Here is a 17430-nt window from a genome sequence, read left to right on the forward strand (position 1 = left end):
ACATGCATGCACAATATAATGTGTAATTTTTTATTATGTAGCTCATAGAAGATAAAGACTGTCACATTATTTGATTTAATTGATATATATGTCTTTCAAGTTCTTACACTTTCTTATTAATTTTTATTGCCATCATTTATACTTGGAAACAACTCTCATTTATTTAAATGAGCCAAAAGGAATCAATTTCTTTTAATGACAGTCTCAAAGGAAATATTTTTTATAATCCCATAGATCACTACTTTATTAAGATAACATGAATTAAAAAACGTTTTTCATGAGTGTTTTTAATGGTAGACTACAATAAATTATTTCTAAATTATATGATATCTACACAAGATATTTTATTGTACATTTTAATGAATACATTTCAGAAGTGGTAATGATTTTTTCCTTTAAAATTAGAAGTCTATATAAATGCAAAAAAAAAAAAAAAAAACAAACAAGAAATAGTTTATTTGTTGGACTGGTGTCACTCTCCCTCCACTGGAAATCCTACCTTGTTATAAGAGTTGGCTACTTTATGCTTTATGACCCAGGCTCTTAGGAATCTTAGATAGTGCTATGTAAATTATCTTCTGGGGGCTTTGCATGTTCTGGAGGTGCTCTCCCACCAATTACCTTTCTCTCTCCAGTTCCCCTTCCTCCAGTCCCTGCCCACTACCAAGTGCCACTCTTCCCATACCTAATCCAAGTCTCTATTACTCTCCACAACTGCTCTCCTACACAGCTCCTTCCTTCCATCCACTGCATATATCTATTTTGTTTCTTCTTCTGGGAGAGATTCATGAATTCCCCCTTGAGCCCTCTTTGGCTTCTTTGGATCTTTGTAGAATGGTTATCTATCCTGTATATTATAGCTAATGTTCATATAAAAATAAATACATTCCATGTTTGTCTTTCTAGATCTGGGTTACCTCATGCAGTGTGAACTATTCTAGTTTCAACCACTTGCCTGCAAATTGCATGATTCCTTTTATAAAAGATAGCTGAGTAGCATTCTATTTTGTAGATGTACCAAAATGTGTCCACCCATTCTTCACTTGAGGGACATCTAGATTGGTTATACTTTTTATCTATCATGAATAAAGCTGTTATGAATGTAGATGAACAAGTGTCCTTGTGATATGGTGAGAGATCATTGTAGCATATTCCCAGGAGAGGTATAGTTGGGTCTTGAGGTAGATTGATTCCCAATTTTCTATGAAACAACCAGATTTATTTCCAAAGTGGTTGTATATGTTTGCACTCCCATTAGCAATTGAGGTGTGTTACCCTTGCTCTACATCTTCATCAGCATATGCTGTCAATAGTTTTATTATGTTTTTAATATATATATATATATTATTACACATGAGTAAAATAAACTACATACACAGTGAAGAACCATGAGAATATCAGGAATTCTATAAATGTTACATTCATGGTGATTTGACTATTTGTATTTGGCAAACTTAAAGTAACCATGTTTCCTATCTTGTTGGGTCTAAATTTCTGAATGAAGATCAATATCTATCATATCTCATCTCTATTAAATCCAAACATCTATCTAGACCTAAAAACATATTAACCCCTAACCAACTAAGCTTAATTTTAAGACTAAACTATCTGGTCTTTAAAACCATCAGAGACTCGAGGAGGGATAAAACTCAAATACCTGAGCGAACTGGTAGTGCAAGTTAGCAGCTTCCAAAATGAAAAAAATGACAAAGACAGTTTGATGCATGAACAGTCACCCAATATTCTCTATAACGTTTGAACATCTTCTTCAACCTTATGGTACATTATATCTGACAGATATTTGTGAGGCAGAAACTATTAAGTACTTGCTTACCCTGTCTTGGTAGAGTTCCACCTCCAACTGTGCCTGCATCTAAGCTTACCTATTTTCAGGCAGAATTTTGTCAGGAGCAGAAATGAGGATATTGTGCCCTGTGGCAGGTTTGCCACATTTGAAGCCAACTCTGTAAGGAGGTTCTTTGATAATTTTTTTGATCTTAGCTATTCTGATGGGTGCAAGATGGAATATCAGCCATTAGAGATTCCTGTTGAGAAGTTTCTATTTAGCTTTGTACCCCATTTTAAAAGTATTTTGTTATTATAATTTATTTATATTACATCTCAATTGTAATCTCCTTGTACACAAGAAGTGTAGGGTTAAAGATGGAGTAGAGTTTGACGGAATGGTCAACCAAGGACTGGCTCAACTTGAGACCCAATTCATGGAAGAGAGACAAACCCTGACACTATTAATGATACTCTCCTATGCTTGCAGACAGGAGCCTAGCATAATTGCCTTGTAAAAGCCTTTATCCAGCAGCTGATGGAAACTGATGTAGAGAATAATATTGGCCAAGCTAGAGGAGTTTTTTGGATGAATGAGAAGAAGAATAAAGGGAGCCAGAGGGGTCACATACATCATAAGAATAAATGCGTAGTAAACTATCTTGGGACCATGAGGGCTTTTAGAGACTAATCCACTAACCAAAGTGCTTACATGGGCTAGATATAGACCATGCACCCATATATAGCAGATGTGTTACATGTTCATCATGTGAGTTTTGTAACAATGGGAATAGGCCTACATCTGACTCTGTTCCATGCCTTTGGATCTCTTTCTTCTTGTGGGATTACTTGTCTGGCCTCAGTGGAAGAAAATGCACTTAGTTTTGCTGTGGCTTTAGGTGCTAGGGTGGATTATTGCCTCTTAGGGGCCTTCCCTACTTTGAGAAGAGGGGGAAAGTCTACAGTCAGGCATGAGGACAGGACTGGGAAGAGAAGAGGGTGGGGCTGGGGTCAGGCTGTAATGTGATCAAATAAATAAAAATTTAAAGATAATGATTAAGTAATCTTATAATCCAAAAATTCTGTATTTTTGTTGATAAAATGATTTCTTTTTCTGCATAATGCATTGCATTGAATCTTGGCTACTGGTCTAGGTCATGATTTCAGTTACAGTATCATTGTAATTGTGTACAAATGTGATAAGTGGTTATCCTTAATAAAAATGTGGCCACTGTAGGTGAAAACAATATAAATGAGACATAGAAACAAACTCCTTCTTATTTAAAGATATTTTTGCTTATTATAATGTATAGGACGTACTAGTTTTTCCTGATGGTTTTTGTAATCATCATTATTGTTGGATATTGGATATACCAACATTAGTTTGTAAGTTTAAAGCTTTGATAATGTCTGCCGAACAAAACTGTGCCATTCAAAACTCTGTTTTCGTTTCACTTTTTTCATATGTAGGAGAGCAAAAAAGGGAATTGGCATTCAACTTGTTTTTTTGTTTGTTTGTTTGTTTTTGTTTGTTTTTTCTTTTTTTATTAATTTATTCTTGTTACATCTCAATGTTTATCCCATCCCTTTTATCTTTCCATTCTTCCCTCCCCCCCATTTTCCCATTATTACCCTCTTCTATGACTGTCCCTGAGGGGGATTACCTCCCCCTGTATATGCTCATAGGGTATCAAGTCTCTTCTTGGCAACCTGCTGTCCTTCCTCTGAGTGCCACCAGGTCTCCCCCTCCAGGGGACATGGTCAAATGTGAGGCACCATAGTACGTGAGACAGTCATATCACACTCTCCACTCAACTGTGGAGAATGTTCTGGCCATTGGCTGGATCTGGGTAGGGGTTTAAAGTTTACCTCCTGTATTGTCCTTGGCTGGTGCCTTAGTTTGAGCGGGACCCCTGGGCCCAAAACTGCCTATCATATTGTTCTACTTGTTTTTAAGAATTTATTTGAGTGCCTGAGCAGTAGGATAATGTTCAGAGAAAGTCAGCTTTGAAATATATATTTACACTAAAATATTGCTGATAAAAGTCATATGCAGGAGCAAGATGATATTGCCACAGGTAATATAAGCAATTCTCTTTTCAGAAATGCAAACTGATATATCCATGTGCCTAAGTTATACTCTAACTACTTTCAGATTTTACTAATAAACTAATGTCTATGAACTGTAACTCAGTTTCTGAGCATATACTTCATCTAGCTTTTCCTTAGCCAAGACACCTTTGATAGATTTATGTATTGATAATACTTTGGAATGTGAAGAAAAAAAATATTGTTTATCATGTGAATTTACCAAATTAAGGCAGTATAAGCAGTGATTTTAGCAACACCTGCAGACGACATTTTTTTCTGAATAAAATTGGATGTTATACATGGTGAATTGGGTTATTTTTTACACAGATGAAAATTATCCTTCAGAGTAACCTGCATTGATATGTGTCCAATAGATATCAAAATACATTTTATTTTAAAATTATTCTTGACAGTGTTTTTAAATTTATGAAAGTAATTGTTGACATAGATATCTAACCCGTTTCTCTCATGACATTGTGCCATCATTTATATTTTCTAGAATTTTGATTAATTCTCCTCATATATTGCAGAATACTTAATCAATAAAAGTAAGTGTCACATATCTGTATATTTCTTTATTGTATATACAGGTCTGGGTCACATCTATCTGTCTGTCTGTCTGTCTGTCTGTCTCCATATATATTCATATTTTCCTCAAATAACTTTTTTTTTGGTAGTGAGAAGCTATTCTTTTTTAAAATTTCATTTTATTAATTTATTCATATTACATCTCAAAGGTTATCCTTGTATCCTCCCATTCCTCCCTCCCTCTCATTTTCCCCTTACTCCCCTCCACTATGACTGTGACTGAGGGGGACCTCCTCCCCCTTTATATGCTCATATGGTATCAAGTCTCTCCTTGGTAGCCTGTTATCCTTTCTCTGAGTGATACCAGGTCTCCCCATTCAAAGAACTTTTAAAAATGAATTAATCTCTCATATAGTAGTGGACACCTTTAATCGCAGAACTCCAAGTAAGAAGAAAGTGGATCTTTCTGAGTTTGAGGCCAGATTGGTGTACATCGTAATACTGAACTGGCCAAGATCACATAATAAATGAGATCCATCTTAACAAAGAAAGAATTGATGAATAAAAGAAAATAAACCTAGAAGTCTTTGCAGACTAGTAATAAAGATTCATGAAATTTTTACTCATTCTAGGGTTATATGTGATGGTTTATTATTTTAATTTTATGACAGCATCAATTATCTTATTTGTTTAATATAATACCTCTGAAAATGAAGTCTCAGAGAATATCAATTTCTAAAAATATCTGAAAAAATATATATAATTAACATTAAAGGAAAAGTAAATGTATATGAATGATAGTAAGGGGGTTCATGAGAGTGGTTGAAGGAAGAAAAGGGAGAGTGTATTTTAGATATAATTTTCAAAATTATTTGAAAATATAATAAAAGATGTTAAGAAAATGAGCAAAAATTTGTTTTAAAGAAAAAAGTATAAAAAGCAAGTGAACTAAAGTGTTGAACTGTTATAATAATGACAATACTAATGGCAGCTATCTTTTTTTTTATTTTTATTTATTTTTTTTTAATTATTTTTTTTATTAATTTATTCTTGTTACATCTCAATGTTTATCCCATCCCTTGTATCCTCCCATTCCTCCCCCCCCCATTTTCCCATTATTCCCCTCCCCTATGACTGTTCCTGAGGGGGATTACGTCCCCCTATATATTCTCATAGGGTATCAAGTCTCTTCTTGGCTACTTGCTGTCCTTCCTCTGAGTGCCACCAGGTCTCCCCCTCCAGGGGACATGGTCAAATGTGAGGCACCAGAGTATGTGAGAAAGTCGTATCACACTCTCCACTCAACTGTGGAGAATATTCTGACCATTGGCTAGATCTGGGAAGGGGTTTAAAGTTTACCTCCTGTATTGTCCTTGGCTGGTGCCTTAGTTTGAGCGGGACCCCTGGGCCCAAATCTGCCTATCATATTGTTCTACTTGTAGATTTCTAGGACCCTCTGGATCCTTTTATTTTGCTGTTCTCCCATGCGTCTCTCATTTTTTAATCCTTACTACAAAACTGTGTAATGAGATATCACAGCTAACTTGTCATATTATTACTATTACTACTGATGTTTTACAAATGAACAGGCACAATCACAAAATAGTTAAATAACTTAGCAGTTACCAAAGTTATGAAATTAACAGCAGTGAAACTGGGTTTTAAACTAATCAGTTTATCTTGTAAAATTAAGATTTTACCTACTATGCTTGTTACAGAGTAGATGTTCAATTTGTGGTTTTTGTTTGACAAAATTTCACAATTAAGTTCTCTTTAAATTATAATTTTCTAAGTGTTTCAAAACAACAAATGATAATTAACCAATAATACAAAACAAACTGTCACTAAATACACAACTCTGCTGAGAGTAAACCACTCAAATAAATCGAAACATAGTTTTATGTTGCATTGGAAGATGAAAATAGTAACTTCACCAGAGTCAATTTATAAAAAAAGAAAAACCTCCAAGACAACTTCACACAGCTGTATAAAATGTACAAGCATAAGATACTTTAAGTCCAAAATATAGATAAGATACCTGTGGTACATGTACCTCTAGGGAAATGAAATAACTTTTAAAATAAAGCTCAGACCCTATCCATGCAGTTTTAATGCAAGCTTTTGATAATTCAAGACTTCATAGATTACCCAGGAAGTGTGCTTTTCTTTGTTTCTTAGGAAATTCTGGAAGCATCATATATATTGATTGTTTGGCATGTGGTAAATATGAAGTTTTGTCTTTGACTAGTGTTCAATTTACATATTTTCAACACTGCTGTTAAATATGAAAAAACTATTCTATGAGAAAAACATTAATTATGCCTCTTAAGCAGATACCGTGTGTGTGTGTGTGTGCGTGTGTGTGTGTGTGTGTGTGTGTGTGTGTGTGTGTGTGTGTGTGTGTGTGTGTTTCTTCAGTGATCTATTCCCATTTGGAAAGTCTATTTTCTTAGTAAGCAAAAATAATTGTCTTGGCAATTATTCACTAATTAGCCTGGCAAGAGAACCAATGAATCACATTGGCAGAACATTGTTTGTAAAGGTGAGACACTGTTGATCTTTTGGCATTTTTTAATATATACATATGATAGTCTCCTTGTATATAATAAACCCGACACTGGGTCGAAAAGTGAGTTTACTGGAATGGGAAAATGTCAATGGTTAAGTATAGTAGCAAATAGAATATTATATGCCCACGAATCAGTATTACCTACATAAAGAGATATGTAATAAAACAAATGAAAACACAAAACATTCTAGTAGTTAATACAATTGTAGAATTTAGAATTCCACCAGGAAAAACATAAAGGCAATTGACAATAAAACCATGGCATATACCACAATGCATATTTCTTTATAATAGATATTTATTAGGTAAGATATGGTGAATTAATAATGCAGAAATTAGATATTTTCATGTATTGACAAATTTTAATGAATAAATGAAATCACATATATCATATAATCTGTCTGTTGTTTATTATAACAATGTATCACACCTGAAATAAAGGAATACATACTTATATCCAAGGTATATATGCTGTTATAGAAAACATTGCACTCATAAAATCTGTGAAATATCCCTGAAGATAATGCATTTCTATACATAAAATAATTTAAGTTAAATTTAATATCACAATATTGCATAATAACTGGTATTTACATAAAATTATCTTAGTTTTTAGCTTACATTTGAGGCATTTGCTAGCTTATTAACTAATAATATTTTTAAATACCTTTTAACTTTCAATTTGTGTCTTGTCATTTAAAAAATTTTTATTGATATGTGTTAACTTAATTTCATCTAATATAACAACTGAAAAACTACAGAACTAAGCAATATAATTGCATATTGAAAAAAATGATTCTTTTCTAAAAAAAATAAGAAAGCTCATTTATATTAATTTACTAATTTTTATAATTTTTTTTCATGTTCATTTTGCAAACATCTACAATTTTTATTTTATTATTTTTCTGTTTACATATACATATATTATTATACATATATACAATAAACTAGATACAGCAAGAAGAACCATGAAACAATCAGAAATTATATAAAGGTTACATTCATAGTGTTTTGCTATTTGTATTTGGTAGCCTTGAAGAAAATATCTTTCCTTTCTTGGTCAGTCTAAAATTCTGAGTGAAAATAAATATCTATCATATCCCATCATTATCAACTTAAAACATCTATATAGACCAAAAAACATCTTATTCCCTAAACCACTAAGCTTAATTGTAAAACTAAATTATCTGGATTTCAACCTAATCAGAGACTTGAAAAGGAATAAAAATTAATTACCTGAGTAAAACAGAAGTCACCCAAAACTCTCTATAACATTGGCGCATCATTTTCAGCCTTCTGGCCCAGTATTCATGACAGACGTTATTTGTGAGGCAGGAACGATTGAGGACTTATTGAGGACTCTCTTGGCAGAGTTTGTCAGTGGACTCTGCATGCATTCAAGCTTGCCACTTTTTATGCAGAATTTTGACTGCGGCAAAACAAGGTTACTTTTACTTCATTGGTATAGAATTTTGTATATTGATGCAACTACATTCAATTTTGATATATTGGTATAGATTTCAAATTTAAGAAATTCACACACACATACTAAGACAAAAGGAAGAGTAATATGACAGACACATCTGCTTTGGAAAATACTGTACATCAGATGAAATACTATTTAATTTTTAATAGTTTCCATAAAGATTTTCACTTTATTTGCTGTTAGGATGAACACAACTGTCTATGCTATTACTTTAAATTACACATGATCCTAATATGTTTTTATGAAATGGGAAAATATGACTGAGGATGTTGAATTGTGTCTATTAAAATTTGTTGGATGTTCTGTCTGTGCTGAAACAAAGACATTTTGCCCAGTGCCTTGTTTGCCACATTTGAAGCCATCTCCAAAAGGAGGTTCTTTGATACTCATCATCTTCTTTGAGGTAGGCTGGGTGTTGCCAGGTGTGAACCTGTCTTATGGGCAAGGAATCTTCAAGATAAAAACAATATCTTTAAACGCCATATTCTGTAGGACACTGAAGTATTTGAAAACCATATCTATCAATTTTACCTTATCTATCTGTAGAATTATCTGTGTGTTAAGCCTAGGATGAATACTCTTATTATAAAAATAGACTAGTAATTGACATGACCATGATTTGATCAACTAACAATTAACTTGCATAACTCAATTATCCTAAACAGCCTGCAATAGCATTTTCAATACATATCTCTTTATGTAGGTAATACTGATTCTTGTGTATATAATATTCTATTTGATATTATGTAGAATGCTACTATACTTAACAATTGACATTTTTATGTTTCAGTAAATTCACTTTTCTACCCAGTGTCAAGTTTATTATATACAAGAAGACTTTCATATGTATTAAAAAATGCCAAAGGATCAACAGTGTCTCACCTTTACATACAAAGTTCTGCCAATGTGATTCACTGGTTCTCTTGCCAGGCTAATTAGTGAATAATTGCCAAGACAAATATAGTTATTTTTGCTTGCTAAAAACTCACAGTGATCTGTCTGCCTCTGCCTTACTGAGTGCTAGTTTTAAAGGCGTGGACCACCATATCTGTCTTGTATATTTTTTTAATGTATATAGTTTTTATAATGATTTAAGTGTTTAATGTTGCTCATTTGGTGGCATGGTTTTGTGAAGCACACACACACTTAATTTTTTCTTTCAAGACAAGGTCTTTCTTTAGTGTCTACACTAGCTCTAGTCAAGATCTGTATGCTTTATAGTCATCAATGCTGTATTATATACTTGTGCCACCACCCATAGCCACAGAATTGTTTTTAAAATATTTCTGTAATAAATGTGGTATCAATTAGTTACTTGCACACTTCGCAATTTGTTTCAATATGTTATTTTAATTGTGTTTGTCTAGTAGAAATGCACAAATTGGACCCTCTCATGATAACTGATTGTATAGAGTTTGACTGATGTGTATTAAGTATAGAACTCTACAGTTTATTGTATTTTCTATTCTTTAACGGAGATTCTGAAATACTGTCAAAAGCAGAACAACTTGGGCAATATTGTCATTTATAATGCATAATGCATATAAACAAGCATTTTGGAATTGTGGCTACAAATTATATATTAAATATTGAGTAAGCTATTAAATTGTCAGCAGTTTCCTAAACAATTTACAAAGAGATAAGATTAACATTTTTTATATACTCTTTGGTTTCCTAAAAGTATGAACACTAGTGGATTGCTGAATGATGAGTGGAATACTTATCTAAAACTAAAATCTACTGTGTCGTTAAGGTAATTTCAAGATAAATTAAATGAACAAACATGATTATGGAATACATAATGGTATTTTCACTACTATATTTTATATATGGCCAAATATGGAAGGATTTTTGCGTGTACATTGTTTCTGATTTATTTTCTTTATCTATCTATATATCTATTTATTTACTTGTTCGCTTTATGTCCTGCTCATAGCCCCCTCCTTCTTCTCAACCCAGTCTCACCCTCCTCTCCCAGCCCCCCTCCATATCCCTTGGTAAGTTGAGCTACCTTACCTACTCACCTAAGCTCAGCAAGTCACATCAGGACTATGTTAGTCTTCTCCCCTGTGTCCTGGCAAGGCCGTCCTGTCAGGGTGAAGTAATAGAAAGCAGGCAACAGAGTCCATGTTGAAGACAGCCTCTGCTCCCACATGAAGCCTGAGCTGTACTGGACCTAGGTCAGCAGCATAGATTGTTTCTTATAAAGTGTTAAAATTTTTAGTCAGCTGCAGAATCAGTATCATTCATAATGAAGAGGGTTAGTAAATCAGTAATTAACAATTAAGTAAATGTATAAACACACAAGGGCACTATCTTCAGATATTATTCTTAGTCTATGCCTCTGAAGACAAGTTTAATTCCAATACTCAGCCATTAATTGTTGATTCTGATATATGTATATGTGTACATAGTATGAGCATGTTAAGCTTAAAATATCTGAAATTAAAAGATGAGTTCTTTCTCTGGATACATAGCTCAATTCCAACTTTGGAAGTAAAAACTGTGTTTATAGGACAGATAAAAATGGATTATTTGAGATTAGTAATAGGTCTTTGAATGAAAAATGTAGACAATCTCTTGTCTTTCATAATATTGAAAGTGTTTGTCTCTGTATTACCCTTACTGTAGGATGAATACTACTCCAATTTCAACTTTCTGAGATTGTTTGCTTTCTAGAAGCTTCACTGAGGATCATTTATGTTACTGTACAATGGAAAGGAAACCATAACAAAAGGAAAGGAGACAGGACTTTGTGGATTACAATTACTTAGAAATATAGAGATTTTAGTTCATTTGTTATGTAGCCTCTCTATCCTTTAAAATTCAGAATAAATCTGTAAGGATAAATGTCCTAAAATATTTGTAAGCTTTAAAATGTTAATTAACATGCCTTCTGGGTGACATTACAGAGAAAATTCTTAAAGAAATTGAACCTTATTAGTTCATCATGAGAGTTTTAAACAATTAGTAGAATGGAATTAAATTAAGATGTCCTTTTTTAAGACCCAACAAAGTTATTGACTTACCATTTAAAAATCATGTTGTGATGTCATATAGATAGGTTTGTTCTTAATTCAGGAATGTCTAATGAATGTAATTCCTCATGATTTAAATAAGAAATTCATAACCTAACCAGAGAACTGACCATTCAAATATTCATGAGATATATGTTATATTAAAACAGAATATCTCATGTAAAGAATAAATTTTTTGGTTAATTCATATATAAGTTAACTGAAGATTTTAAATTAATAATAATGTTTTGCACGGCTTTTCATTTTGTTGCATAAAATTTATAGTACCGTTATATTTGTTTGCTCAAACTACCCCTTTTAAGAATGAGAACAGAGCAAAATTGAGCAATATTGCACTGGAATTATAGAAATGGTTTAGTAAAAAATAAAATCTATATGTAGTACTAAAACTAGTGCTAATTTTTTTCTTTGTTTTGTTTTGTTTTGCTTTCATTGTCTCCATTTTATCCAAAATCAGCGGAGATCTGAAGGGAAAAAGTCAGGAAAGGTAAGATTGTAAACTTTAAATACATGTTTGAAGATACGTTGTATGTTTTTTATTTAAATTGCTGAAACTCACCTTTTGCACTGTGGAATTAATATAGTCATTTAATATGACATATGCTATGGTTATGCATTAGAAGAAATTCATGCTGAGATATCTCTATATTTTGTATTACTTACATAATTCTGGATGCAATTTCCAAGTCTTATTTTATTTTATTTTTCACCAACGCTTTAGTTTCCCATTGTTCAAAGAAAAAGAAGCAAAATTTTGACAACATTAGTTTGTGAATGTGTGGGTAAAATAGGTTTTGTTTGATGACTTTTAGCAATCAAAAGGAGTAAATTTAATATTAATTCACATTTTTTCAGGAATCATAATAATTAGTGACTGTGAATCAAGAACTCCTCTAATAGCATCAGAAAGAAGAAAATTAAATCTAATTTATTCATGGTTATTTAACAATATATTTTTCTTTGAGAAACTAATCTGAAGAATATCATCTTTTATTATGAAGAAAATAAATTCCCAGATAGATAAGAAAGTTAAGTCTTCTAAGTAATGTTAGCTTTGGAGAGTTCATAAAAACAAAATAAAAATCTATCTTACATATCCTATTAAATTATAACTCCCTCTCTTGTTATATAATGTGAGCACTAATATTAAGTAATTTTTCCCTTCTATGACAAATTTCCTAGCATTTTACCTTAGGTATCTATTATGTTTTGAGATACAATGAATTCTATTAACCTTAAACTATTGAAAAATGACACTTCTTTAAGCTACTTACAACTATTCATAAAAGGTACTACTATGTGTCTATCTCTATTGTGAATTAAAGTGTATAAAATCTTTACAGTGAAATATTACAATATAATTTGAAAGACCAAATCTAGTGTTTGAAAAGCAACTTCCAGAAGATTGCCTAGACTATGCTAAGAAGTCATCTACTGCATCTGATGCCCTAACATGGTTTATCAAGTGTGAGAAGAACCTGAAAATAGAATTTTAGTAAAATGTCAAAATGATTTAGCATTAATGTTTGAAGGAAAAAGTAAAATAGCAGCATCAGAGTTGTAAATCAATATACTTTCCAGAGAGTTGTCAAATGTCTTTATGAACTATCCTGAAGATCACTGTGACCTAGGTATATCGTTGTTTTGAAACTTACTTCTCTCATAGGACTAAAGACCATAAAAATAATAGAATTGTCCGTTTAAAACACAAAATCAAATATAGTAGTAATACATTTTTACAGGCTGCAAAGGAGAGAAGAGTGACAGGGAGTGAAAAAGCAAGGGCTTGTAAAGGTTTATAGATCTTAGAGTATTATAAGGTTCTCAACAATTCCTGGAAATTTGGGCATAAAACCATTCATCATATATTTTAAATTTGGAATTTTGAATTATATCAAGGTTTTTTCGAATGGATTTTTTTGTCATATAAAAATAAGGACTTAAAATGGAAAAATATTATTCAGACAACTGTTGGAAATCTGTACACTCTTAGAAATATACAAGGTCTCTACACGCAACACAATATTTTGTTCTTTTATTGATTTAAATGAAGCAAATACAGACAAGCATACATGGTAAGCAGACTCTTGAGAGGAAACTGGGCTAACAAGAAACATATTCAGTGGAATCCAATAGAAAGAATACTATATCAGCTGAATATATATAAAAAACTAATGATGGAGGCACACATCTCTTTCTTCAGTGACTTCCCAGTATTAGGCATATGGCATGTGCAGGGTTCAACAAGAATTAGAAAAACCCAACTTAAAATTTGGCAAACAAAGTATAGTGTTAAAATGGATAGTTATGAAGCTTTGGCCATTTTTTCTATTAGCTTTCCCCAACAAAGAGAGATAAGCTGATAACACCATATTTGCTTATTTTCAATCAGTATGTGTGTGTGTGCTTCTTTGTGTATGAGTGTATATGTATAAAAGGAAGCATATGTATACATGAGTCTCTACACATATATAAATAGAGGTATTGTTGAAAATGTAATCGCCCAAGGAAGAAATATTAAGAAGAGTTTTAGTGACTATGATAAGGTTACAGGCTCACAAGACCAAAGACACAATTTGAATATGGGCAGTCTGTCTTGAAGCTTTTCAAAATAGAAATGTCAATATGTGTTATTAAGAAAAATTGTTTCTATAATAATCAAAGAGTGCTTTAATTGTCTTTCTATAAGTGCATCTAATATGTTCACGTGATGGTATTTTAGTGGTATATTTGGAACAATGATTTAAACATATTTCTGAGAGTTGAGTGTTTATGGCTCTTACAGACTCCAGAGTTGAGTTCTCAGCAGCTATTTTAAGGGTCTCACAATTGTCAGTAATTCTATCTTCAGAAAATCTGAAGCCTCTAGGCTTTGGTGACAATGCAACAATGCACTCATGTAGACACACCTACAATCAGAAACACACACACACATACACTCACAGATACATAGAGATAGATAGATAGATTGATAGATAGATAGATAGAGACATAGAGACAGAGACAGAGAGAAAGAGGGAGAAAAGAGAGACAGATTGATTCAAATTGACAGGATATATTTTTATTTGCAGATTTCTTTAAAGATTGATTTAATCAAAATTTTAAAAGAGAAGAGTCTCAGCAAATATTTCTGTTGATATTAGGACAGAACATATATAAGATGTTTTACTAGCCTATTGTACATACTTTGATATAGTATAGTTACCATACAGCATAGATATGAAATGTGTCCTCTGATGTCCTTTGTCTTAGGTTTATTGTATTTATGGAAGAATTTTGAAGGGTATTTTGAATGTTAAATTTGAGAAGCTATAAACACTAAATATATTGAGTGTCAGAATAATCATTAACTTTGAATTTATTGCAAGTGTTTCCATAAAATATTAATTAATCTCTTGCATGCTTGAACCTCACCTAGTTAGATTTTTAATGACTTCTATACTATATCTTTTATGTTCAGTTTAATTCCGATATCATACTTGTAAAATTTAAGAACAATGTATTATCTTAGAAAGAATATAGTACCTCCACAAATGATTTAGTTTTTTAGGTTCTAAAACCTGAAAGGACAAGAGAATTCCTTAATGATTTTTGTAGGTTTTTAAGTGGATTCAGAGACCTCAATATATGTGAGTTATTTTTAACTTATAATATAAGTTTAAATTAGAGATAAATAGTTTTTGTATCAATTCTTAAATATAACATTTAACAGATAATCTAGTGCTATTCAAATAGCATAATAAACGCAAATACCACACTCCACAGTTCATTCGCTCTTTAACTAGTTCATATTCAGGCAGCTGATTGCTACTTAAGAAGAAAGCACATTTCAAAACACATCTATCTCTGACTGAATAAATTAGTTGTAGCAACACTTATTTCCAACTAAATGAAAGAAGTACATTTTTAAACTTGTTAAGTTAAGTAATTTATAACATTTCTTTGTATAAGCACTCACTGGTTCTTGTATAAGCACTCACTGGTTGCAGGATTTTTTTCCTTAGTTACTATTAGCCTGAATTTTTAAAATAGACCTTTCAAATTCTCTACCCTTTTTTGATAAGTCTGTGTCTAAACTGCCCTGAGACTTTGCACAAATGGCCTGTCTTGTTAGATTTATGTTCACCAAAGTGCTAAACTGAAGATGGCAGACACAAAACTGACTAAGATTCTTATGGGAATATGTTTCTGATTTCTTTATATCTGCCTGAGGTGAACTTACAAAGTGTTTCTTTTTTGAATAACTTCATGGATAACAGAAAGCAACTATAGTCAGAGTGCAAGTGAAAGGTCTTCTTTGTCATCTGCCTGTCTTCTTTCTGATTCCTGTCATTTGTGTACTCATTTGCTCCCAGGTTGAATGAAGACAAGGTGATTGAGTGGCAACAATGTTAGAGCAATTATAGTACTCATTGTGCTGGTGTCTCCAACATACTTTCTTTTCAGTTCAGAAAATCAGGCCTATTTGGAAGACATTTCTTTGGGTATTCACCTGAATGTCTTTCTGATTCAAATAAAAAGTGGGACCTTGATATATTTTTATTAACTTTTCTCCAAATGCAATCAACTCTTAGGATTTGTCTTTGAAAATATGTATCTGTATTTCTTACTTTTACTCAAGGATTATTTTAATACATTATTATCTAGAGTACTATTACATACCAAATGTATAAGACTCATAACACAGCAATTATAAATGCTTTTCTTCTACATTGTTACTAGTTTTTTAAATTAAAAATTTAGTGTAGTACTAGCAGTGTTATCAGAAAACTAAATAATAGTAAGGGCTTTAATTTATCACTACTATGCAAGGAACCTATTTACTCTCATACTGCATACATTTCTTGTATAGGAACATTTAAGAACATGATATTGCAGACATACTCTCAAGCATTTTTCAGGACCTTAATAATTTATTTTTTCCATGGAATAAATTTATTTTACTAAATAACAGTAACTGAAAATTTGATCAGTGGCCTAAGAGAAACAGACAATTTGGTAAAAGCTTTGGTCCTCTAGGGTTAGCCTTTCTTGTTGATTCTATAATTAATTATTCAAACATGGTTGCACATCATCCTGAGTGTTACAACTGTTAATATAGTCATAACTATAGGTGAATGTTTTGTGTCATATCTTTATATGTTGACTCAGTTGTTTATAACCTGTATGTATTTGTGCTTTCTGTGTTTGACATTCACATTATTAAAGGGTATCATGGTTTTAGCGAGAATTTCTAATTTTTATTTTCTTAATTATATTTTTATACCATAGTACATAATAAGGTTAATTTGAGTCTCAAATGTTACAAGCATCCTTCTGTCTAAAGTTATCATCTTATTACATCATTGCCTTTGTTCAACATCAGTTTTCTTTTTTTATATATTTCATACATTTTTTATTAATTTATTCTTGTTACATCCCAATGTTTATCCCATCACTTGTATCCTCCCATTCTTCCCTCCCTCCCAGTTTCCCCTTAATCCCCTCCCCTATGACCCTTCTTGAGGGGGATTACCTCCCCCTGTATCTGCTCATAGGGTATCAAGTCTCTTCTTGGCTACCAGCTGTCCTTCCTCTGAGTGCCACCAGGTCTCCCCCTCCAGGGGACATGGTCAAATGTGAGGCACCAGAGTACGTGAGAAAGTCATATCACACTCTCCACTCAACTGTGGAGAATATTCTGACCATTGGCTAGATCTGGGTAGGGGTTTAAAGTTTACCTCTTGTATTGTCCTTGGCTGGTGCCTTAGTTTGAGCGGGACCCCTGGGCCCAAATCTGCCTTTCATATTGTTCTACTTGTAGATTTCTAGGACCCTCTGTATCCTTTTATTTTGCTGTTCTCCCATGCATCTATCATTTAGAGTCCCAATAGGATGCCTTCCCCTCTGTCCCAGTTTCCTGGTAAGTGAAGGCTTTCGTGGGACATGCCCCT

At 32.4% G+C, this 17430-nt stretch overlaps 1 protein-coding gene across 2 annotated transcripts in view; it reads left to right on the plus strand.

The window, feature by feature from the left end:
- Pcdh11x (protocadherin 11 X-linked) overlaps positions 1-17430 on the plus strand; it is a 598814-nt gene that overhangs the window by 295866 nt on the left and 285518 nt on the right. For both annotated transcript variants that reach the window (XM_051141350.1, XM_051141351.1), the window contains exon 5: positions 11955-11984. In XM_051141350.1, the coding sequence (XP_050997307.1) occupies positions 11955-11984 (30 nt within the window). The remainder of the gene's footprint in view (positions 1-11954; positions 11985-17430) is intronic.

Source organism: Acomys russatus, chromosome X (assembly GCF_903995435.1).
Source record: "Acomys russatus chromosome X, mAcoRus1.1, whole genome shotgun sequence".
In the NCBI taxonomy this organism is placed as follows: Eukaryota; Metazoa; Chordata; class Mammalia; order Rodentia; family Muridae; genus Acomys; species Acomys russatus.